This window comes from Carassius gibelio, chromosome A8 (assembly GCF_023724105.1).
Source record: "Carassius gibelio isolate Cgi1373 ecotype wild population from Czech Republic chromosome A8, carGib1.2-hapl.c, whole genome shotgun sequence".
NCBI classification, from domain to species: domain Eukaryota; kingdom Metazoa; phylum Chordata; class Actinopteri; order Cypriniformes; family Cyprinidae; genus Carassius; species Carassius gibelio.
This window is the reverse complement of record NC_068378.1, coordinates 4,621,392-4,645,429: the sequence shown is the minus strand read 5'-3', so window position 1 is coordinate 4,645,429 and position 24,038 is coordinate 4,621,392. Positions and strand designations below refer to the sequence as shown.

General features: G+C 35.5%; 2 protein-coding genes across 2 annotated transcripts in view; one reads left to right on the top strand and one right to left on the bottom strand.

The window, feature by feature from the left end:
• The window catches only part of LOC128018214 (1-phosphatidylinositol 4,5-bisphosphate phosphodiesterase eta-2-like), a 125,810-nt gene extending 108,634 nt beyond the window's left edge, over positions 1-17,176 (bottom strand). The window contains exons 1-2 of the mRNA XM_052603588.1: positions 16,965-17,176; positions 9,631-10,095 (exon numbers count right to left, since the gene is read on the bottom strand). Of these exons, the coding sequence (XP_052459548.1) occupies positions 9,631-9,802 (172 nt within the window). The 5' untranslated portion in view covers positions 9,803-10,095; positions 16,965-17,176. The remainder of the gene's footprint in view (positions 1-9,630; positions 10,096-16,964) is intronic.
• Positions 17,177-19,856: 2,680 nt separating this feature from the next.
• On the top strand, positions 19,857-23,292 carry pex10 (peroxisomal biogenesis factor 10). Its single transcript, XM_052603570.1, has 6 exons — positions 19,857-20,676; positions 21,076-21,156; positions 21,247-21,632; positions 22,416-22,588; positions 22,788-22,920; positions 23,014-23,292. Exons 1-6 carry the CDS (start codon positions 20,565-20,567, stop codon positions 23,080-23,082), a joined length of 954 nt encoding a protein of 317 aa, XP_052459530.1. The 5' UTR covers positions 19,857-20,564; the 3' UTR covers positions 23,083-23,292.
• Positions 23,293-24,038: the final 746 nt, after the last annotated feature.

Here is a 24,038-nt window from a genome sequence, read left to right as displayed (position 1 = left end):
CTTGAGATCTGGCCTGCAAAAGCAAAGGTTGTAAATTAAAGCCCAAATCTTCTGCGTTCTAAGATTGCTCCAGCGGTACCGTTCCAGCAATTAGCATAATGCTATTAGGCATAGATCAAAAGGTTCTGCAGTATGACAGTCACTAATGGTGTCTAATACATGACTCTTAGCCTAGCGACAGCCATTAACATTTATATTATATGTTATCACATCGTAGGCTAATGAATGCCTAATGAGTTTGCTTTGCAGACGAACGGGGCATCTCTTAGATTAACCATTTGGTTTCTGTTTTGAGCCGTTAAACTGGAGAATTACATGGGCTGTGTTTTCAAATCTAGTGAGATGCCTACATAGGCAGCATTTTAAGGCATCATCGGGAAAGTGATGCAAAGGCTGTAGCAAAAGAGAAGCAGTGCTGTTTTTCACTTTCGGTTAAAAATCCACCCAATATGGCAGCAAAGTGAGAGGAACATTTAGAAATAACTCGATACCAAATAAGTATTGATAAAAATAGCTCAGTTGATTAGAATAGTTTATCCAATTTATGCTTGAATTGTTTTTCCTTAAGTATTGTGTTAGCAATGTATGTGTATTATATATATATATATATATATATATATATATATATATATATATATATATATATATATATATATATATATATATATATATATATATATATATATATATAAATTAATATTTAAACAATTTAAATTTATGCATTTAGCAAACGCTTTTATCCAAAGCGACTTACAGTGTATTCAGGCTATCTTTTTTTTTTCTTTTACCTATCATGTGTTATATATATATGTATATAGTATATATATACTTAAATTAAAGTTATGGAACAAACAGCAGAAGAGAATGTTTTGAACAATAATTAACTTAGATATCATGCACAGCATATTAATTTAGCTAAAAAATTTCAGCACTGCATTACTAATGCCTTTTGCCCCACTCCTGTGAGTCTTTTACTCTGAGTCTGGGTTAAAAGACAAAAAAGCTGATTTTGTCAGATAGAATATACAAACTTTTTTTGTGTTGAGCTGAAAGCATTGGTAGCCAAAAGCATTATTAAACAAACATATTTACTAAGTGATCACACAATGGGCAGGGGATTTGTAGAGCTTTGTGAATGATAGCCTTATTAAATTGGGGTTCTGTGGAAGCCGGTCCCATGCGGCCCTGAGTATGTTCCAGCCTTAAGCAATTAAAATAATGCTGCAGAGCTTCTGTACGGTTGGTCACTAATAGGTGTTTCTATTTCACCACTGTATCAGACAGATCCGATTTGCATAACTTTCATTGGCAGTGTCACTGGCACTCTCATTCCCTCAAGCTAACAATTTATTGCTGTCAAACTCTTTCAAAAGGACTGTAGGCAACAGACCTTAGTCAGGTTAGATGTGGTCAACAGACAGCAATGCAGCTCACTCAGTTTTGGAAAAGTGTGACAATCATCCTTCACTTCTTGTGTGTTCTGTGTCTATTTTTTCCTCTAGTTTCCTCTGCGTTCTCTGTATTCACTTATGACATCTCTGCTAATGAAACAGGCGGTTTAAGTGTTGTCATGAAAGATGTCGCTCACATCAAAACGTTTACCTGCTTCTACAGCAATCAGACCACACACAAACTGCAGTGAGATGTAATCCCCCCGGCAGGAGGTTTCGATTCACCCGCGCATTATCCCCATCCTCTGAGTTTCAAGCTCTTCAAAACGATTGGGGATAAAAGAGCAGAAATGGAGCTAAATCACTTTCCCCAGGGAAGAAAGAGAGAAGTCAGATTCTCAGTGGTGTTATCCATCATCTGCAGCTCATCATGTCTCCTGTGCTGAAACACGGCTGAGATGACTCTGGGCAAATGAAACGAAGAGCTTTTCTCAAACTACAAACACACATTAACCATCTCATTCATAAACCAACAGGATTTACAACCGGTGAATGAAAGGAAAATTCAGTTTGGTGTGAATAAAAATGATGGTACTCTTGAAAAGAAGTGTGATTGATGTGATGACAACAGTCTCAGCCTCAAACGGCAAGCTCTCGCGTCGTCCTCCGAACGTCTGCAGGTCTGTTCACACTGACGGAGATTAAACGGCTGGAGGGCACCAAGCTGTTGTACTGCTGGTTCTAGCTAGTGCTCTTAAGATGTTTATATCATGAGTAACACTGTCTACACTTCTGGAGGAAACAGCCTCATGTACAGTACAGACCAAAAGTTTGGACACACCTTCTCATTCAAAGAGTTTTCTTTATTTTCATGACTATGAAAATTGTAGATTCACACTGAAGGCATCAACACTATGAATTAACACATGTGGAATTATATACATAACAAAAAAGTGTGAAACAACTGAAAATATGTCATATTGTAGGTTCTTCTTTAGCTTTGATTACTGCTTTGCACACTCTTGGCGTTCTCTTGATGAGCTTCAAAAGGTAGTCTCCTGAAATGGTCTTCAACAGTCTTGAAGGAGTTCCCCGAGAGATGCTTAGCACTTGTTGGCCCTTTTGCCTTCTGTCTGTGGTCCAGCTCACCCCTAAACCATCTGGATTGGGTTCAGGTCCGGTGACTGAGGAGGCCAGGTCATCTGGCGCAGCTCCCCATCACTCTCCTTCTTGCTCAAATAGCCCTTGATGCCTTCAGTGTGACTCTACAATTTACATAGTCATGAAAATAAAGCAAACTCTTTGAATGAGAAGGTGTGTCCAAACTTTTGGTCTGTACTGTATATTCACATATCAATTCCAACCGTCTGTGTCACTCCTGTTGCATTAAATGTCCTGCTCTTATTGAAAATAAATGATTTTAGGTTGCTGTTCAGTACAAATAACTTTTAGTGGTAATGTTATTTCATGCATTTTGCACACAAAACAGTAAAAGCTTAAAAAATGCAAAGCTTTAGTCTAACTGGCCACTTTTATAGAGGTGTTCAGAGGTTTGCATAATAATAATAAAAATAAAAAAAATCTTGAGAAGTTTACAGTATTTCACAAGATTGATAATGATAAGAATATGAACACAATTTCCGAAAGAAGCTTAAAATGTATACACAAAGGTTTTAACATTTTCCTTCAGTTTCTTGTTGAAACAAAGGCTCAAAGATTTACCATCAAGCAATACCACATGAAAGAGATGAAAATAAGACAGAAATGTGTGTATTATTTTATTTTATTTTATTTATTTATTTATTTTTTTTTTTTGAGTAAAGATGCATTTATTGGGAATCAAAATTATTTAGGTTATTAAATCCTATTTATAGAAGAAGAAAAAAAAGTAAGGAGGCAAACAAGATTAATTTTCTTGCCTCATTGGCAAATATTAACAACAAAAAAAAAAAAAATAGCAAGAGAGAATAGCATTTTTTTTAATGTGTAAAGTTCTGCTTGATATTAAGTACCTATTTCTCAGTAAAGATTGGTTAGAACATTTCCATTGGAAATCTGACTGGCATTCTATCCAAACTGCCAAAATTCAATTAAATCAATTAAACGGTCGATCAAACAATCAATCGATCAATAGTCACTTGATTAGTCACTCGTATGACAGACTGTCTTCTCTCTCTGTGGTTCTTGACTAGAATAATCTGCAATCTAAACCAGAATTTATGCTGATTAACAAAATCTGAAAATGTGACTCTGTGATCGTAGCATCTCAATTTTCTGAGCTAGTTAACATTTTGCCACAAATGCCACTGACAGAAGCCCTTCCCTTGAACCCAGAACACTGATTTAATGAATTAATCTTGAATTGATAAGACACAGAACAATAACCTAAATGTCATGGGTGACTGAGAAAGACTAATGACAATAATTCATTGTTAAACTGATAATAAAATCCTTTCAGACAGATGCTCCCGGACACAGCATCAATAATGTATTGTTGAGATCTATGAGAAAATGCTACAATGGAAAACTGGATTCACGACTCATTTCTCTCTGCCAGTGGTTTTTATTAAATTGTGTTTTTTTTAGCCTTTCTTCCAAAAAGAAAAGCTTTCTGCAAAGCAGTTTTACAATGGTCAGAGACTGAGCAGAAAATCAAAGGCTGAACATTAGAGATCTGTCCCTGAAGAGCTCGCTTAAAACATTGTGTCAAAAGTAAGCCATTAAACCAACATATCCCTATCTTACAGGAGTAGGCTACATTTCTGCCTTAATGTGAGCTTTGGTGCAGCACATAAACACATAAAGCACAGCTATTTGTGTTGGGGGAATGGCTGTGGATTTACACTGATGGCCTTTCGCATCATCCTGATTAGCCCTGATGGCTTCCTTAAGTGGAAGCCTGTTGATTCTCCTAGAAGTGCATGGGTGGTGATAACTTACACTGCACCTGCACTCGCTGATAAGCACCCGGACAGTTACTCCATTGCTAAAGCTCTTCAGAGGAGCAGCAACACAACAACTGTGTAAGCTGTACACACACAACCGCATTAGCACACACACACACAAACACACGACATTCAGAGGCACTGTTACCACACCTCAAATAAATGCATGATTGTAAGTTAAAAAATATAAAAAAGTCACTTTAGCTTTTTTTTTTTTGTAAGTAATTTCGTGTGTGTGTGTGAATGTAATCAACTTAATGTGTTTTCACTACCAGTTATTAAGTCATTTTAACTCAGTGTAGTTTGTTGATTGAACATTCTTTAATTAAAAATGCTTTGTTTTTATTACATTTTTATTTATTATAATTTATATAATTATTTTTGTAACACTTTAGTATAGGGTCCAATTCACACTAATAACACGTTGCTTATTAGCATGTCTATTATTAACATATTGGCTGTTTATTAGTGCTTATAAAGTACATATAATGCATGACATCCATAATCCTACCCAATACCCTAAACTTAACTACTACCTTATAAACTATTAATAAGCAGCAAATAAGGAGTTAATTGAGGCAAAAGTCATAGTTAATGGTTAGTTAATAGTGAGAAGTGGACCCTAAAATAAAGTGTGACCATTATTTTTTATGTTAATTATTATTATTTTATTTTTTTTTCTTCATTTTTACTGTGAAGGTGTAGCGTATGGTCTGTGAAGGAGACGAAGAGGATCCAAATGCAGATCTTTACATTCTTATTCAACAGAACACAAAATACATCCAGGTAGACCAGCGGCACACATTCGGGAATAACACCAGACAAAGAACCAGGGGGCTGTTTCATAAAAGATGTTAAGAAAAGCAGGAATTAAATCCAAGTCCAAAATCTGACTTGAATTATCTTACCAAATCAATCGGGGTTAAAGTGCCTCCATAGACGGACATTTAAGTTCACGCATTGAGTCAGGAAAATCTGATGTGCAAGCTTTTTGTTAAGCTGCCCTTAATGTTGATCATGCATCGAATCGATCGATCGACTGCCAAAGATTCAGCCACATGCAGATATTACTGTCCTCTCAAAATCTTCTAGCAGGGTCCTGCTCAACATCTGCACGCTCTGAAGATGTGAAACAAACAGAAACAACTGAATGACGAGCAGAGAAGAGTCAGTGAAGCGGATCCAAACAACAGATAAATGGCAAGGTCTTTGCCACAGGTGTGCAAAACTATAAACTGTGAAGAAGTCTGTGTGTTTTTTTTTTTCTAGAAAATTCAATTAGTATTTTTTGCACTTTATCCTGAAATAGCTTCTCTAAAGGAAAACCAAGTCTGATGAGCTGAGATTACTTTAGTGAGCAGTCAGCAGGAAAACGCTTTCATTTCCATTATATTACTGCTGATGTCTGTGCTAAGACATATAAAAGAATCTATAAAACAACTCAAACTTTGTTCATTTAAAGCATTTTCATTTAGTTTAACTTAATGTACAAAAAATTCCTCCATTAAATTATAATAAGTATAATAAAAAAGACAAAAAAATCATGCACTCTTAGCATTGGTGCAAAGAATTAGCGTTTAGCTTGTTGTCTTTGAACGACCATCATGAGGAGAAACAGTTTGATCAGAATTGTGTTAAATAGCTTAGTTAAAAGGAGCCAATATTTTCATAACTGAAACAACAAATACTAATACATGTTTCTTGAGCAGCACATCGGCATACACTATTAAAATGATTTCTGAAGGATCGTGTGATAAAAATATTCAATTGTAATAATATTTCACAGTTTTACTTTTCTTAAAGTATTTTTGATCCAATAATTGCAGCCTTGGGGAACATAAGAGACTATCAATACATAAACATATCAATCTTTCCAACACCAAACTTTTGAAGCGTAGCGTACAAAATAAAGGTCAAGTACAAGCTGTTTAATATTAATACGTGTTGTTCCAGATATTAGTGTTTTATTTTTATAATACTGCAGGGGGAAATCGGTGGCCTACATTAGCTTTGTGGTTTTTCAGGCTGTCAGCCAAATAAATAACCATCAAAGCCTTTTACAGATTTTTTGATTATGGAAGCCAGCAAAATAGTTTCCTGTGTAATCAAGCCCATCAGTGTGAAGATGGTCCTCTGTGACAAACACAAACCCAGGCAGAATCACAGAGAGAGACCGAAATAACAAGGTGCACCTGATTATACTGATCCATGAGGGACGTGTGCAAACCATTCCACAGCTGCTGCTTCTTCAACAAGGATGACAAATGAGGGAGAGCATCAAATGATACCTGCCCTTTAAAACACACACACACACACACACACAAACCAACCCCTTTCCTCCGAAAAACACCAGAAGCGGTTCACCCGCTAGAATGTATTCACCTGTGAATAATGTGATAGACTCAAATTACGAAATCCAAAAGGTGTGAAACTCTGCATTATGCAACACTTAGCATCACATTCGTTACTCTGCATGTTTAATTCAGTGAACCACATCAAATTCACATCATCCCAGGAAGTATATAAATAGTTATTATAAATATTTTTAGGATTCAAATAAAGAGTCAAGAAAGAGTTGAAATTTGTGTAATTGTGTTCATTCCCTGGAACGGAGGGTCAGGTTGAGCACATTGCATTGTGGGAAACATCTATCCCAGTGCTCTGCTGCATGCTACACATTTCCTCAAATGCAAATTGTATATGCAAACACAAAGTGTGCAGTAGTAGTATTGAAGTGAACTCAACCATTAACATCTCTGAGAGCACACACAAGACTAATTCTGCCCTCTGTTGGACCATTAGAGTATGACGATGACGAACTTGTTTCTTGTGAAAGGAGCTTTACTTAATAATGCTGTGTGTAAAAGTGTGTAAAGTACAATATGCACCCAAATCTGACGGATAAGTGCTAACAGGAAGTGTGATGGAGCCTGGTGAGTGATGGATGCAGGAGTGCCCTACGGCTGCAAGGATCTTCTGTCAGCAGGTGATGATGATGACGAATGGAGTCTGTGCGCTTGTGTCGTTTCAACGGGCCTCTGACAATGACCTGTTGGGACATGTTACCGGTGGAGTCTGGAAACTTTGACATCAAGTTTGGAAGTGAACATGTGTCCGCCCAAAAGCTCACAATTATACTGTGATTAAAGAATTCAGAGGGCTTCTGTAGAAAGATAAGGAGCTTCAGTGCTAGGAAACTAGTTTCTTGTGCTATCCTTCACACAGAACATGTGGTGGCAAGTTTACCTTTGTAAGTGTAAAGAATAAAATAAAAATCAGGAAATGTATCCAGAGTAGTTTGAGAGCCTGGTCAAGCCACAGATGTTCTTCTGACAATATACACACGGGCCATATTTAATCACCATTTAAATTGATTATTAAACATATTTTACTGTGGTTACTATTGTTAAAATTACAAATTGAATGTTTTTTTTTCTTTTTTTTTTTTTAAATGTAATGGTTATTTTAAGTTCCAGTTCTGGCTATTAACTATTAACTTGGACTTTTGCATCAATAAACTCCTAATTTGTTGATTATTAGTAGTGATAGTTGTTAAGTTTAGTTATGGGAGAGTGTAAAGGGATCTAAAATATAATCAGGCAGAATATATGCTTTATATGTACTTAAAAATAGCTAGTAATATGCATCTGATGAGAATAGGTCCTTATAATAAAGGGTTAACAATTTAATAGGGGGCAACAGACAGGATACTAAAGAGTTAAAATCAAAACGTAAAAAGGAAGTAGAATTTATGGTCACACTTTAGTTTAGGGACCTGTGTGTGATATATTGATATTACCACTTTCCACACATCCTTCAGTTTGTAAAAATAAACTAATATGATTTTAACAGTAATTCACTAAATGGAAGATATGGGATGAGTTTTTTTTTTTTTTTTTTTTGGTAAAATGTTTATCTGATCACACATTATGTTAAGGATTATAGCTATACTTGCAAAACATTGTGAATATTAACTATAGCTCTTTCTCCATAGACGTCCAATGCTGAAAGTCTGCTGCTTACTCTAAACCCAAAACATGATTACAATGTGTATCATGAACTGTGTATATTATCTGAATAACTCGACCAAAATATGGGATGTATACAAACACTAATTTCCTATGCACAACAGTTTCCTCAACATTCACACATTTTAACGCCACAGGGGCTTTACACGAACCACAAATCAGGAATCCTTCGTTCGTGAAGCTGACCGAGAACTGGAGGTTTGCCAGGAGCAGTTGTTTTATCTGATTTAGACTGGGATCTGAGAGATAACCTCACGTACAGCAGTGAGTCAGACGCCGCTAATAAACTGATGGTTGCACCGCAGACTGCCTTCACTAACATACACTGCAAGAGCTTGTGAACAATAGGTGATTCATTAAGAAGATCAGATGTTCGACCTCTTTAACCAGCAGAACAAAAGAGAGCACGACATGTTGGAGAAGAATCTGTACGGCAGAGCTCTGAGGCTCTAAACATATTTGTTGACTTTAGCAACAAATATTCAAATTAGAATCATAGACTCCAAACATTCCAAAATACGCTTGAGTTTGAACGTATCCCTTCTGCAAATATTCATTTTGTGGCCATAAATATATTTGAAATATATGCTAAACATATACTGCAAACAGTTGAGCTCAACAAGATATAGGAAATGGAAATAGAACATACCGGTTTATTTAGTTTCAACCTTATATATAATATAACAAAATATATTTTTTTTTAATATTTCCAGTTTACAGGCTAAATATATATTATATATATAGGCGCAAGAAATCCAGTTCTTCTTCAAATGTGAATTGTAAATGTATTTTCTTGGACTGATATTGACAGAGGGCAAAAAATATAGTTTTTACTTTGCGTTTAAAATGTCTATATTTATATATTTACACTATTTATTAAAAAAAAATTGTTAAAATATATTTATCTAAATATATTTTGAAACGTATTTTAGCAAATATCTTTATTTTGAAATATGTTTGATACATATAATACACAAATATTGAAATATATTTGTATATAATCATGTTATAATTTTTATAGCATCTACAATATATATTTTTTTATAACTTAATTGATTAATTATTACTTATTTATTTATTCTGCTCTATGGGAAGAATGAAGAAAATAGCCAGGGATAGGACTCGTAAAAATACAAGAAAAAATCTCTGTCAATATGCTAGTAAAATGCATGCTAATAAGCAATTTGTAAATAGTGAAAGCTGTTTCCTACATGAAGGTAGGAACTTACCCTTTTCATTTTCTTAATAAAAACACGTTTGACTCACCCACACTGATGTAGTTGGTGGCCAGGAAGAAGTTCCAGTGTAAGAGCGTGCTGCTGCGGGACGAATCGGTGTCATTGGTGAAGCCTACAGATCTCATGGACAAGTTTGGAGAATCCGTAATGAAGCTCTGAGTGCCAGAGAACAGGGAGGTGTTCACAGATGCTGTATCCATATTGCTCAGTCTGCTTTCATTCACATGCAATAGTATTCAACAGCCCCAGCAACAGTCGTGTGTGATTCCAGTTCTACAGACTCCTGACAAAGTTATCCGTCGTCTCCAAACAGTGCTCTTTATGAAAACGAAAGATCCTCTGGTTTCCAGCGTACAGCAGGATGTTCGGCAGATGTTCAGGGTTCAGTGATCGGGGATGGAGGAGCTGCACAACCATCTGATGGAGCTCCGCAGCCAGTAATTGACCTGTAGATGTGATGTTAGTGTGCCAATGACCCACAGCAAAACCACACCTGCAGAGAGAAGAACACCTGTTCACACACAGCACATGCAAGACTTTCACACAAACACTGGGAAATAACTGACTGACTGACTATTAATACCTAAGGAATCATAATCACACACACACACACACACACACACACACACACAGACATGGGCATGTTTGTGTGTCATATCAGGACACAACTCTGTATCATGACATGTGTATGACACAGGTATTACAAGGAGAGGGTGACTTATGAGGACATAACCCATGTCCCCATTTTTCAAAGCACTTATAAATCATACAGAATTAGGTTTTCTGAGACAGTAAAAATGCACAAAGTTTCCTGTGAGGGTTAGGGTTAGGTGTAGGGTTGGTGAAGGGCCATAGAATATACAGTTTGTACAGTATAAAAACCATTACACCTATGGGATGAACACACTTTACACAAAAACAAATGTGTACGGATTTAAAAACATTATATATCAAATGCATTGTACACTGTTAAAAATCGCTGTAAAAAAATGGCCAAATACTGTTTTTCACTAAAACAGTGCATTCTGGGTAATATTCATCGTTTTCGAGTAGTAGCCTGCTGCTATATATCGTAAATTAACAACGTTCAAATTCGACACTCAGCGGCTGTGTTTCAAATCACACCCTACACCCTCATTCACTATTCCCTACATGAGTTTACTAATATAGTCCACCTGACAGAGAGAATGAACACTAATGAGTGAATTCAGACAATGATCAACAGCTGCTGTTAATGAGTAGAATCACTGAAGAAAAAAAAACATAACAAGACAAACACATGAAATACAACTGACTTCAGCCACAGCCTTAGATGAAATCAACTGAAGATTTAAACGATCAACAAACAGCTTCACCAACTTCACACATTACTAACCAGACTGACTTTATTTCTGTCAGATCAGAGAACAGAGATCAAAAGATCTTATTGAGAATTAAAGAGATTTAGATGATAATGTTACTGTTTCGTTTAGCGTCACCATTGTGGAGATCAGTGTTTGCTTTAGTTGGGCTCCTGACCATTGACTTTTACACTTTACATTTTGTTTTATTGCTGTATTTGTATCTTTATGATGCATCTATTACAGCAGTATTAATTTTGATAATCAAGTGATTATGGTTGTTTCTAACAGGCATGATCTACTAGACTGACTTAAAGTGTTGCTATAATAATCAAATATTAATTTGGTGTTGAAATATTTGAGTGAATGACACTTCAATTTAGTAAGATTGAAAAGTAGTGAGATAACCAGTATTTATGGATTTAACGACTAGTTTTAGTTAAAAAGTATTTCAGCCAGCAGTCCCCACAACACTCAAAGAGAGACATCAACAATCAGCATATGAATCTCAACAATGGTGACAATCAAAAGGTTCATGATGCAATGCATGCTGGGTACCAGCACAGGATAAAACTCATCCATGATTCCCAGCATGCATTGCGGCATGAATAAATTATGCCCCTGAATTGTTCACTTATTTTCTTGAATTCTTATGTGCTTATAATTTTGCATTTGTTTTAAGTTTTAGTAGCATGTGTTGTGATGTTCATAACTGATCTGTTCATTTATTTTGTGGATTGTCACCATTGTTGTGATTCATACGCTGATTCTTGATATTTCTGTCTAAATTTCAGCAAAGGTTTTTTTTTATTTATTATGAGTGACATTTTCTTAACAGTCTTTCATAACTTATGGCTCAGCAGTGTTCCTTATGCTGTAGTATCAATTATTAGATCAGAAATAATAGTAATTGTTCTTGTCAATCTATAAACAACAATATCAGATTTTTTTTCTTCTGTGTACTTTTGTTTTGCTATAACAGGTTCCAAAGGTGCATTGTTACAGCATGAAAAAAAAAAACCTTAGTTGTTGAAAAGTCACATAATTTAACAGTAATAAACTGTAATTAATTTACAGGAAACAAACTGTAGAAAAACAGTTATTTACTGGCACCCCTGCTGCCAGTAAATAACTGTTTTTCTACTGTTTCTTGCCGTAAATTAATGGTTGCCAGCAAAAAAAAGTGTTTTTCTACAGTTTTTTGCCGTCAAGTCAAGGAAAAACAGTAATATACTGTAAAATGTAAACGTCAGATTTACCAAATGAAAAATAAGTTAATTTAACTAAAATATTTGTGAACATCCATAGAAAAAAAATTAGGCAAAGTCATACACTGATAATGAGAGTAAATACTGAACTCGACTGTATTAATGTGTGTTTGCACAAGAGAGATCGTTTAGTTTAATGTAGTTTTGTTGTTCACCATTGTGCTGGAGAGTAGAGCTGGTGCTTCAGTCAATGATGAGCCACAAATTCTGATTTTCTGCTGCTTTATATAAAGGCAGTAAATGTGGAGTTGCTGATACAGTGATGATCTCTGTGTTGAGTATTTCAGCACATACATGTGTAATACAGCTGACAATGAGCTGCAGTGATTTGAGTAAAAGTAATGTATTTAGTTACTTTATTACTGCACATTAAGTGTAAGAAATATTCCTTCTCAGTGGACTCAAATGAAATAAGTTCATAGTACTAACATCGTAGGAATGCTAGTTTAAAAACTCGAACTGTTTGAAGCAGTGGGAGTGGAGTTAATTTCCATGGTAGAATTTACGGTAAAATACTGTTAAAAAATAAGAGTGGTAAATTAATGGTTAAGAGCTGTAAATTAACAGTACTTTACTGGCACCCCTGCTGCCAGAAAATTACTGTTATTTAACGGCAAAATTTTTTAATGTGTATATTTTCAAATTGTGAAAAGTAGTTAATTTGTCACTCATTAAATGTTATATGACTTTTTAAAAGTGTAAAACCATCATTAAACAGATGTACATCTGAATCTGTGGTATGACAAAGAGCTTCAAAAATAGCTGAAACTAAATCAGAATAATGTAATAATGTTGTTTTCTGGGTCAGACAAGGTTGAAAGATCTTTGACTAAAACCAATCAACTCCTGATGCATCTTACAAAAAGCAGATCTACAGTGACTGTACCAGAGGATGATAGTGTGGTCCTCTGATATATCATGTATCTATATCACGTATACATCTTAAACCTCTGATATATATATATATATATGTGCACATGCACAAATGTTTTTGTCTATTTGGAAATTCCAGTTTTCCAATAAAGTGTAAAGATTTTTAGATTTTTAATAGTGACCAAGTCTAAACTCTGTAAAAAAAAAAGAAAAAAAAAAAAAAAGAAATTGTAATTGTCTATTTTTGTAGTTTTTAAACAGTCCCCCTGAAAAAGTACTGTGAAATAATATATCCTGACTGAATCATATTTATGCATCAAAACTAAAAATAAAACGTTGGTGTTGCCAAAGTTCTGCTATTGTATACGCAGATCCAAAAACATATCCAGAAAAAATATATCTTATCCAGAAAAATGACCATAGTGACATATTTCAAAAACAAACACAACAAAACCAATTATTGTCAAATTGTATATGTTAAATGTCATGTTAAAACATTGTTGCCATGGTACAAAAAAACTACACATACAAAAACATGGTTTATCTTGGTACCATGCCCAATATAATATAGTATTACCATGGTAATGTCACAGAAACACATGGAAGAATGGAAACATTCATATCACTGTAGAGAATCAAAACAAATGATGTCATTTCTCAAGTGTTCTCTTTTATTGCATGGCTGCTGTTGAACACTGCCATCACAATCAGTGTCTTCCTGAACACCTCTCTCTGTTCTCTCAGGAGTGGGACTCCGTGAGCTAGAGACGGGTCAACTGCCTGCTGTAATCATGACTTTGAGTGCTTGTTGTGTTTGACATGACATGTTGATACCTGAGGATGCAGGACTGGACGTGTCTGCCATGTAACACCTGGCCTCAGGTAACAGACCAGGCGATGACACGACCCCCTCCCTCCAAAACACGACCCTCAGGCTCAGCTCAAACCAATCTGTCTGGCTTAGGATCCACTACATTCCTCAGTAGACTAAACAATGGGAGCTCTGTTAGAAACACTTCACCTGATGCCGGTAGATATGATGCACTGTAAATGTATACTTTTAAAATGAGTAAAGCTGATGAATAAAGTCTCACAGTAAAGTCTGTCACATCGACTGTTCTTATTACCTTTCTGGACAATAAAACATGTCAGTTTCATTGCTGTCTATGGCCGGTCAGAAAGCGCTCAGATTTCATCAAAGATATCTTAATCTTAATGAAAATGTATTATAGTTTACATTTATATTAAATGCAATTAGCTGAAGCTAAGAGTGCTTTTTGGCCCACTTTAGCAGGACTTAAGTACAACTTTATATTTAATCTCACAACCATTTCAATGGACTTTTTGTCTTTGAAATATTTTCATTAGACATTATTGCAAAGTTCACTTTCCATTAAAGTGTACTCTCTTAAAGTACACTTAAGTGGCCTTTTATTTCAGTAATAATATTATTTATTAATAATAATTAGTTGCAGATAATGTAGTTATATTATCTGCAACTATAGTTATATATATATATATACACACACACACACACACACACACACACACACACCGTGTTAATAAATGTATATTTATTGTGACTTTTATTTTGTGATAATTATGCACATTTCCTCCTAAATTCTTATTATGCAACCAAAAAGTGTTTCTCATTAAATTCTTATACTGTAATGCTCTACTTTACTGTAATAATAATAATAATAATAATAATAATAATAATAATAATAATAATAATAATAATAATAATAAATATTGCAAATAATTGTCATATAAGTAATGTAAAAAAATATATATGACAACTATTTGCAATATTTCATATTATGATTATGATTATTATTATTATTAATATAATTACAGTATAATAGTTTAATGAGAAACACTTTATGGTTGCATTGGCGTAGTAAGAATGGGGGGAGATGTGCATAATTATCACAATGAATATATGCGCTGAATTGTTTTCTCTCTGGGGGTGAGATGTAACCTGTTCATGAGGTTCTCTTGTATCTTCAGTATTAATGTGACATCAGAGGTTTCTGAAGCTCAATGACTGAATGGGTCAGAGATTTCAGAATGAATCAGAAGCGCTGTTGTTCTCTCATTCACTTCAGGCTAAAAGCAGAGGCAGAGGCACAGACAATTGAACCTCAGTTTTATTAGGAAGCAAGGAAGATGCATTGCCTCACAAAACGTCCGTTCGGACCCCCGCCACGGAAAGACACACAAAAGCCATTGTGTGCACAGCGCTGACAGGAAACACAGTGTTAGTATGCACGCTTGTGCTTAATTTCCTTCCTTTCAACTAATTTAAGACAAAAAGAGTGTAACTATTGATGAAAGGTGCAGAATATTTACTTCCGGATCAGTAAAGCCATTTTTGATGAAGCAATAACAAAGACACATAGCTGATCTGAACATCCCCCAGAACACAATGCTCTCAATACACAACATGACATGAGATCTGACCGATCTGACTGAAGCAAACTTCAGCTTCAGCAAACTAAAGCTTCTACTGGCTTATAGCTGCTTCTCTTTCTTTCCCTGATGTCTGCATGAGAAAGAAAAACATCAGAGACGGTGCACGGTGAACATCAGATGTGTGTTGACAAGCTAACGGCGTAGCAGCTGGCAGGAGTCGCTCAGCTCTACACAGACAGCATGACACAATAGAGCTTTTATTACAGTTTCAACCGACCGCTTCGCATTGCAACTCGCTTAGACGTCCTACTTCACACAGTGTTTGGGCTGAGATTTCCAAAGGAAACGGGCATGACTGAGTCGCCCACACTCACAGACAAAATCTACTTTAAATGGAACCAAAGTGACTCGGATGAATTATAACCACTGCAGATAAACATCTGAAATCACATAGATAGAAGGGTGTTCCCTGCCTAAATACACTGGTTACGTTTTAATTTATGGCTGTCTGATTCACGTTTAGCCTGAGGCGCGGGTCAAGTTTAACAGACGCAGATTAAATCAGGTTTCTCCTGTGAGTAAGTAGAGAACACGGTTGGGATGTTTATATAAAGGAATCTCAAAGAATCTCAAACATGTTATTGATTTACCTTAAAAAAAAAAAATATATATATATATATATATATATATATATATATATATATATATATATATATATATATATATATATATATATATATATATTAGCCTTATTACAGTAGAGTGAAAAAAATACATGCATTGGGAACAAAGGTACACTTTATAATACGTGAAAAAAAAAAAAAAAAAAAAAAATATATATATATATATATATATATATATATATATATATATATGCATAAAATGTAATGTTTTCACACACTTAACTGCATGTTAATTGCATTAAAATTAAAATGTATTACAATTTCAACATATTGAAGGTAATTAGATGAATTTTAAAGTGCTTTTTGACCCAATTATTATCTTAATAATTAATTTCATAATTACTTCCATTGTCTGAAATATGATTTACATGCATTTTTGTATGTTAGTCAACATATCAAAAAAAAAAAAAAAAATGTTTCTTCTTATTTTGGGGTGAAATGTGAGCTGCACATGTTTTGATGAGATGAACCCACACAATGTCACATCCAATCACAGAAAGACAACAACAGCCCAACATCAACCTCTCAAAAACTTCTCATTCGTTGTACCTGAGCACCCGAGTAAGAAGTGTTGGGTTTCAGAAAACAAAACTCTCAGAGAAAAAAGCCCAAGTGAAACTCAGAAACTAACTTCCCAATCCATTATCCAGTTTTACATCTGTGCAAGCCGTGTTTAATGTGCCAGACAAACTTTCCTGAGTAAACTCGTCCGAGCAAAACGTCCTCATTACTAAATGTTGAAAAGAAAAAGTAGAGTGAAAGCATTGTGAAGTCTCACGTTACCTTTGTAAACGGAGGTCTTGAGGAAACAGAAGCAGGTAGTTCAGAGCGAGAGCTGGAGATGATGTGAAACACTTCTCCAGACACCAGTTTTACAGATCCCATCCACTTTCCTACAAAGAATATGCCTTTTTCATTGCAGGCAAAGGCTTCGGGCACACAGCTCCACACTGCAGGTAAAGGAAGCTGTCATCTGAAAGCTCTTTGTACACAGTGGGTGTTCCCTTATGGAGCAACAGTTCTCCCTGCGTCGAAATTAGACAAGTAAGGGCAGAGGAGTCGTTCACAGGTGGGCGGGATACGGCTCGAGCGTATGGGAAATGGCCCGTATTGTCTGACTTAGTAAGAAAGACTTAATACTTTGAGTTATATCTATATAGGTTTTTGAACTCTGTCTTTAATTATACACAATGGCATTGGCACAGAGCAGAACGGTGATGCAACATTTAAAATCCTGGCATTTTGTCTGTAGAGACACGCTTCAGATACATTATGTAAACGGGTTAAAAGCAACCCACTTTGGGATCCTTTAACAGAAGCGATCTTCTATGTCTTCATATTTGACTCTAACACTTTTTGGAGGAGGTGCTGTCTGCTGTGCGTTCATAAATCAACACAAAAAGGGTTCAGAGTCCTTTGAAGTGACTTCCCATAACACCTTTTGACGTTTCATTGCCCCACTACGTAGTTAAAACATTACTAAATGATAAAAAATATTTTACTAGAGTCTATAAGCCTTGAAAGGACTCGAGTATACGTCCAAAACAGCATGTTTACTTCTTATCATAGCACCTGAATCATGTTTGCCTTCTCTGGAAATTAATTTCAGCTTCAATACTCTGAATTTCGAAAGACATCCTGTTCAGAGTTGGAGCGATTGAGTCATTTAATATGTTTTAAGGTATAATTGTATGGTGTTTTCTGTTGTCCTAGTTCAAATAACTACTTGTAAGACCTTTGCCACATCATGGATCTCTTGCATCACTGTATTATAAAAATAATAGTTATAACATTTTAAAAGAATGTGCTTCAAATAAACTTAAACAGCACGTTATTTTCAATTCAATGGAAATGCATTATAGTTTAAATTTATATTTAATGCGATAAGCTGCTACTTTTGAAAGCTTTTTGACCAACTTAAGACTTCAGTACATCTTTATATTTAAAACTTCTATTGTCTTTGAAATATGGTGAGTGTATAAGAGTGTATCGCCAGATGTACTGACAAGCACTAAAATATGCTTTAACGCAATCTCTATTAAAACATGTATGTCATGTATTAAAACATATTTGTAATCACTCATTTGTAACGATGAAGTTGCAATTTAGTAAATTTAAAATATATTAATAATTAAATATCGAATAACACACCAAGTATGTGCGCTTTAGTATGTCAAAATAAGCACGATGAAAGGTTATTAAAAATCATTATTTAAAACGTAATTTAAAGTATTTAAATGTATATATTTTTAATTATTAAAAAGTGCACTTTTTAAAAATCTACTTTAGCGTGTGTGAAATATGAAAGTGTACTCTAAGTATACTTAACCGGCCTTTTATTTCATTAATATTATATTATCAGTACAGTTTTTTAAAGAGATAAAGTTTACTACAAGTGCGCATTCAGTACAATTAAGAACGCTTGATTTTTAGAAGGTATAATATATAACGTTATATTACTAATTAAACACGTTTAGAGATAAATTCAGAAAAATACAATAGTGTCATACTGTAGATCCAAATCCTGGCTGAAAACTAAAGTGTTAAAGAGTTCTCTGCCAACACAACACACATACATTACTAAAAACATAGTATTGGGCATTTGTCTCTACCAAGCAGACTCTTGATTAAATTATTCATTTCATCCATACCTCAGATGGTTCAACTGCTGCTTCATCCGCACACAGCTGCCCTCTGCACAACCTCACTTCTGCCTGCAAGAAGTCACACGTGAGTCTCAATGAGAGAGAAAGCCATCCCTATTCTCAAGGGTAAACATGGGGTGCTTCCCTGACTGCCACTGGGAGGAAACAGCCTTCGACAGGCACCGACAAAAACTGCAGTCTGACCTTAATATGGCTTTCATGATCAGTCTTAGGAAAGGGCTGAATAAAGATGTTTAGTGTGTGTGTGTGTGTGTGTGTGTGTGTGTGTGTGTGTGTGTGTGTTCTAATGGTTTGGATAGATCTCAGTGGATTAGAGTAACAAAAAACAGGTTTTACAACAAAGGAGGTGACTTGTGAACAGTTAAACAGAGACTACAAATGAGAGGAAAAGTGAATAAAGAAGAAAGAAGCTATAGATATTCAAAAATGGATTTCATTTCATTTTGTTCTTATACCAATACACATAAAATTGGATTAGATAATATTAAAGGACGCTTCTGTACCATCTAAACCTAAAGGTACCTTTTTTTGCACTTTTTTTCTGACAGTGTACTGTTTGAAGCTGTGATGCACTGGTGCGTGTTATGAAAATTAGCTGAAAATGTCATCCAAGATGTAGATGAGTTTGTTTCTTCATCAGATCTGGAGACATGTAGCATTGCATCAGTATCTCACAAATGGATGCTCTGCAGTGAATGGGTGCCGTCAGAATGAGTCCAAACAGCTAATACAAACATCACAATAATCCACAAGTAATCCACATCACTCCAGTCCATCAACTCACATCTAATAAAGCGAAAAAGTGACCCGTCGGTAAAAAAGCTAAACAAAAGAATAATTAAATCATTTTTTAACATTTTTAACCATGGCCAAAATAGTCCATATAATACATAATAACTTTTCCATTAGTGAAAAAGTCAATTCTCTGTTGTCCTTTCATATCCAAATGTTGTCACTTGTAAATGGTGCTCGATCTATATTTTGTTCCTGATTCAGACAAGCCAACTTTTCACTGGAAAAAGGATTTGTACACAGCGTATAGTGTTTACTGCAGTAGTATAGTGTTGCTGTATTAGGACAATAAATTGTTTTAAAGCAGGATGGAGAAATAAATAATGTTACAATAATAACAGATTAGTAGGCCTACACACTAGTACCAGTCACATGGCATTTTATAAGTCTACAGACTATATATTAAAATAAATGGATAAGAAAATCAAATTAATTTAAATAAAACAATTATTGACTAAATTGAACGCCTGAAGACTCACGTGTGTCTTCATCTTCGAGTCCGACAAAGTTACAGATGTGTATTTTCATTTAGGATCATAACTGCATTTACATTGCGTTTTACCAGCAGAGGTTCTCATTATTCGATCATAGTAAATACGTTTCCAGATTTATTCATTCGTTCGTGCCGTCAGTCATTATCTGGTGTGTAACCATCAGACTTGATACTGAACTCAGCTCAGTGAGGGCGATTTTTCTATTGTAGACATCTGCAGGCAAACTGATCTCAAATCAGCAAAGCGTCTGTTACCAACCGACCAATGGAGGGCTCGTGTGAGCGTCACGTGACCAAACACGGAAGTGTTAGATGCATGAACAGTTAGGAGACTGACCTAGATCAGAAAATAGATTCAGAAACTCAATAGATCCCCGTTTTTGTGAACTGAGATAGATGAATTACACGTCCTAAAGGTTTCCGAGCTGAGCAATGCCTCTAGTTCCCGCGAACCAGCCGCAGCTGATCCGCTCGAGTCAGAAAGATGAGTATTACCAGAAGAACCTGACAAACAACGCTAACGAGCTCTTCCACACATTCGCTGGTAACTCACTCACAAACACATCACGTGCACGAGCTCCAGTCATTTAGTGCATACACATTTAGATATTGCTTACATATTTTTTTCTATTAATTCTCACCTACAACTAAATACCAATCAACATGTCTTGCACTAAAACAGTCGCAGTATTTATTTTAGTATTTAGTACATTGAAATTGTAGTATTTCTTTTTAAATAACACAAAAAAGTATATAAAACTATTAGTAAATTCAAAAAATACAATAATATATCAATAAATCAAATATAACACTGGTGCATAATTATAAGAGTAGTATCCTATTCTGATTTTTTATTTAAAAAAAATGAAAATCTTGTTTTCTGTTATACATTCCCTTTAATAGAGCTGTTTATTCAAAGATTTATTTGTTTATTTTCCTTGAGGTTCCAGACATTGGCTTCAGTGGAGGAAGGAAATTGAATTACTGTCTGATCTGACCTACTATGTCTTAACCACTTTATCTGGTGAGTTAGTCACTGCAGTACTGCTGATGTGTTCCTCGTCTGAGCACGTGTGGAGCTTGAGAGCCCTGTGTTGTTGTCTGTTTCATTAAGGATACCAGACGCTGGGCGAGGAGTATGTGAGCATCATCCAGGTGGACCCCAGCCAGAGAAGAATCCCCTCACGGATGCGCAGAACCGCGCTCATCCTCTTCCACACGTTTGTGCCTTATCTTCTGGACAAGGTCTTGATCTGCGTTGAGAATGAGCTGGAAGCAGAAGCTCCTCAGACGAGCAGGACCTGGAGTCCGTTGTCACATGTGCGGCTGTGGATTCAGAGAGCTGTAGGGATGCTGACGGAGTCTCAGAGGAAGGCTCTGGTTCCCATCGTATTTGCCCTGCAGCAGGGGATCACACTGCTGTACAGACTCCATGTGGCCGTCTTTTACATCACCGGAGCCTTTTACCACATTGGCAAAAGAGCTACAGGTGTAAGTTATGTAAGTATTTGTTAGGGATGCACAATATTATCGGAACGTTATCGGAATCGGCCGATAATGTAAATATCGGCATCTGCCCGATATGAAAGAATATGCCGATCTTTTACCAGAATGGTGATTCGATTCACTATTTTTGGATCGCAGCATTTAATCTGAGAATGCAAGTTCAGAATAATGTGTCCGGTGTGCGATAGAGTTTTTTTTTACACTGTACTCCAATGTGCTGCAGAGTATACCCTGGTATTACCCTGGTAATGTCCAAAAACATGCTGATATCTTGGGACCTTTGCTTTAAGTGATTGGTTGCTTTAAAACCCCCCAGTTCTCACCATGGCATTGTAGCATTTGCTCCTGAGGCTTTTCTTCAACCAATTCCTCATCATTAAAATCAAGGCTCGCTTTTTTTTTTTTTTTTCTTATAAAATGTCCTGTTTTTCTCTGAAATGCACTACCATTCAAAGATTTGGGGGCAGTAAGAATTATTATCATTTTATTATTTTTTAATTTTTCACCAATGCAGACATTTTTGATTGAAAAATACAATAATATTAACAGTAATATTAGGAAATAATAACAGTAATATTGCGAAATATTATTATAATTTTAAATAAGTCATTTCTGTGTAAATATGCCTTAAACTGTAATTTATTTCTATGATGTCACAGCCCTATTTCCAGCATCATTCCTCCAGTCTTCAGTGGTCCTTCAGAAATCGTTCTGATTATTATTATTATTATCATCAGAGTAGGATCTGTGTGTGAGCGTGTGACTGTGTTCCTCCAGCTGAGAGTGGGGCATGTGTCTGGGGACGACCCGTGGATCAGGACCAGTTACCGTCTGCTGGGGGCTCTGTCCCTGCTGCAGCTGGGCATCACTCTCACACTGCAGTTTAACAACCTCAGACAGAGACAGAGAGCTCGACAGCAGTGGAAGCAGCACAGAAACCTGCTCCCCAGGTACTGCTCCACACATCTGACTAATGCTTCGCAGCTCTTTCAATAGAAAAGATACTGTAGTGCCCTAAGGCTGCTTCCTTTCACTGCCTTTCCACTTGCCGCAGAATATAAACCTTTTATTATTATTATTATTATTATTATTGTGGTGATGCTTGTATCCTCATGAGGGGAGGTGATGTATCTTGTGTTGTTCCTCCAGTCTTCAGGTCAGCCAGTCGTCGTCTCGTTCCTCGCGCTGTATCTTGTGTTTGGAGGAGCGCAGGAACACCAGCTGCACTCCCTGTGGTCATCTCTTCTGCTGGGAGTGCATCACTGAATGGTGCAATACCAAGGCAAGACTTTTATACACAACATACAGCAGTGGTGTCAAGTTCAGCGTCTCTGATCAGTCTGATCAGACATTTTCTTTGTTGCTCTTATTCTAGAGCGAATGCCCGCTGTGTCGAGAGAAGTTCCAGCCTCACAGATTGGTTTTCCTGAGAAACTACAACTAGACTGTGGGATGATCCAGACTTCAGAGAAATGAACTCTGTCTGCATTAGTTTTTAATAATTGCATGACATGGAAATGACTTTGTGCATTTTGTACTAAATAGACAAAGAATACACATTTCTTCCTGTAATTTAATTAATTGATTATGCAAATTATTTAATGGCAATTGTAACATTCCTCAAATAAAATAAGATTGTCATATTTTTAACGAAGCCTGGTGTTTGTATTGCTTCACACATTTTTACATCTCTTTCATCATGCAAGAACCGCATCTTAAAGATATGGAAGCCAGTTTCCATTGCTAAATAAAAAATAAAAAAGGGCATTTTCTCAGAATTACAAGTTATAAAGTAAAAATTGCAAGTAAAAAGAAAATCTCAGTTTTATATATATATATATATATATATATATATATATATATGTATATATATATATATATATATGTATAATTTATTTATACTTTAAACCATTACAAAAAATATATACAAAATTTACAGAAATGGGAAGATGAAAATACACAAAGAATTACAGAAAGAAGATGCACTGAGGATTTTTTTCCCATAAAAAATTAAATAAAAAATTAAATTAAAGTACAGTAGTATCACATACAGTAGTAGTAAACTTAGCAGTGTATCAACATTTACTGCTGATAGATTTGGGGGGAGATAAGGGGGTCACACACAAAGAATGTGATGTTATAAACTCGGAATTGTGAGAAAAAAAAAGTGAGAATTGCAAAATATAAACTCACAATTGAGATTTATAAAGTCATAATTGTAAGATAAAAACTGAAATTCAGACTTTTTTCTTACAATTCTGAGAAAAAAAGTCAGAATTGCGAGATATAAACTCACAGTTGTTCAATATTGAGAAAATTGTGAGGTATAAAGTCATATTCAGCTGTCTTAAAACAAACATGGGTCACAGCCTGTATATGTTCACCTAGGTCCATAAAAAC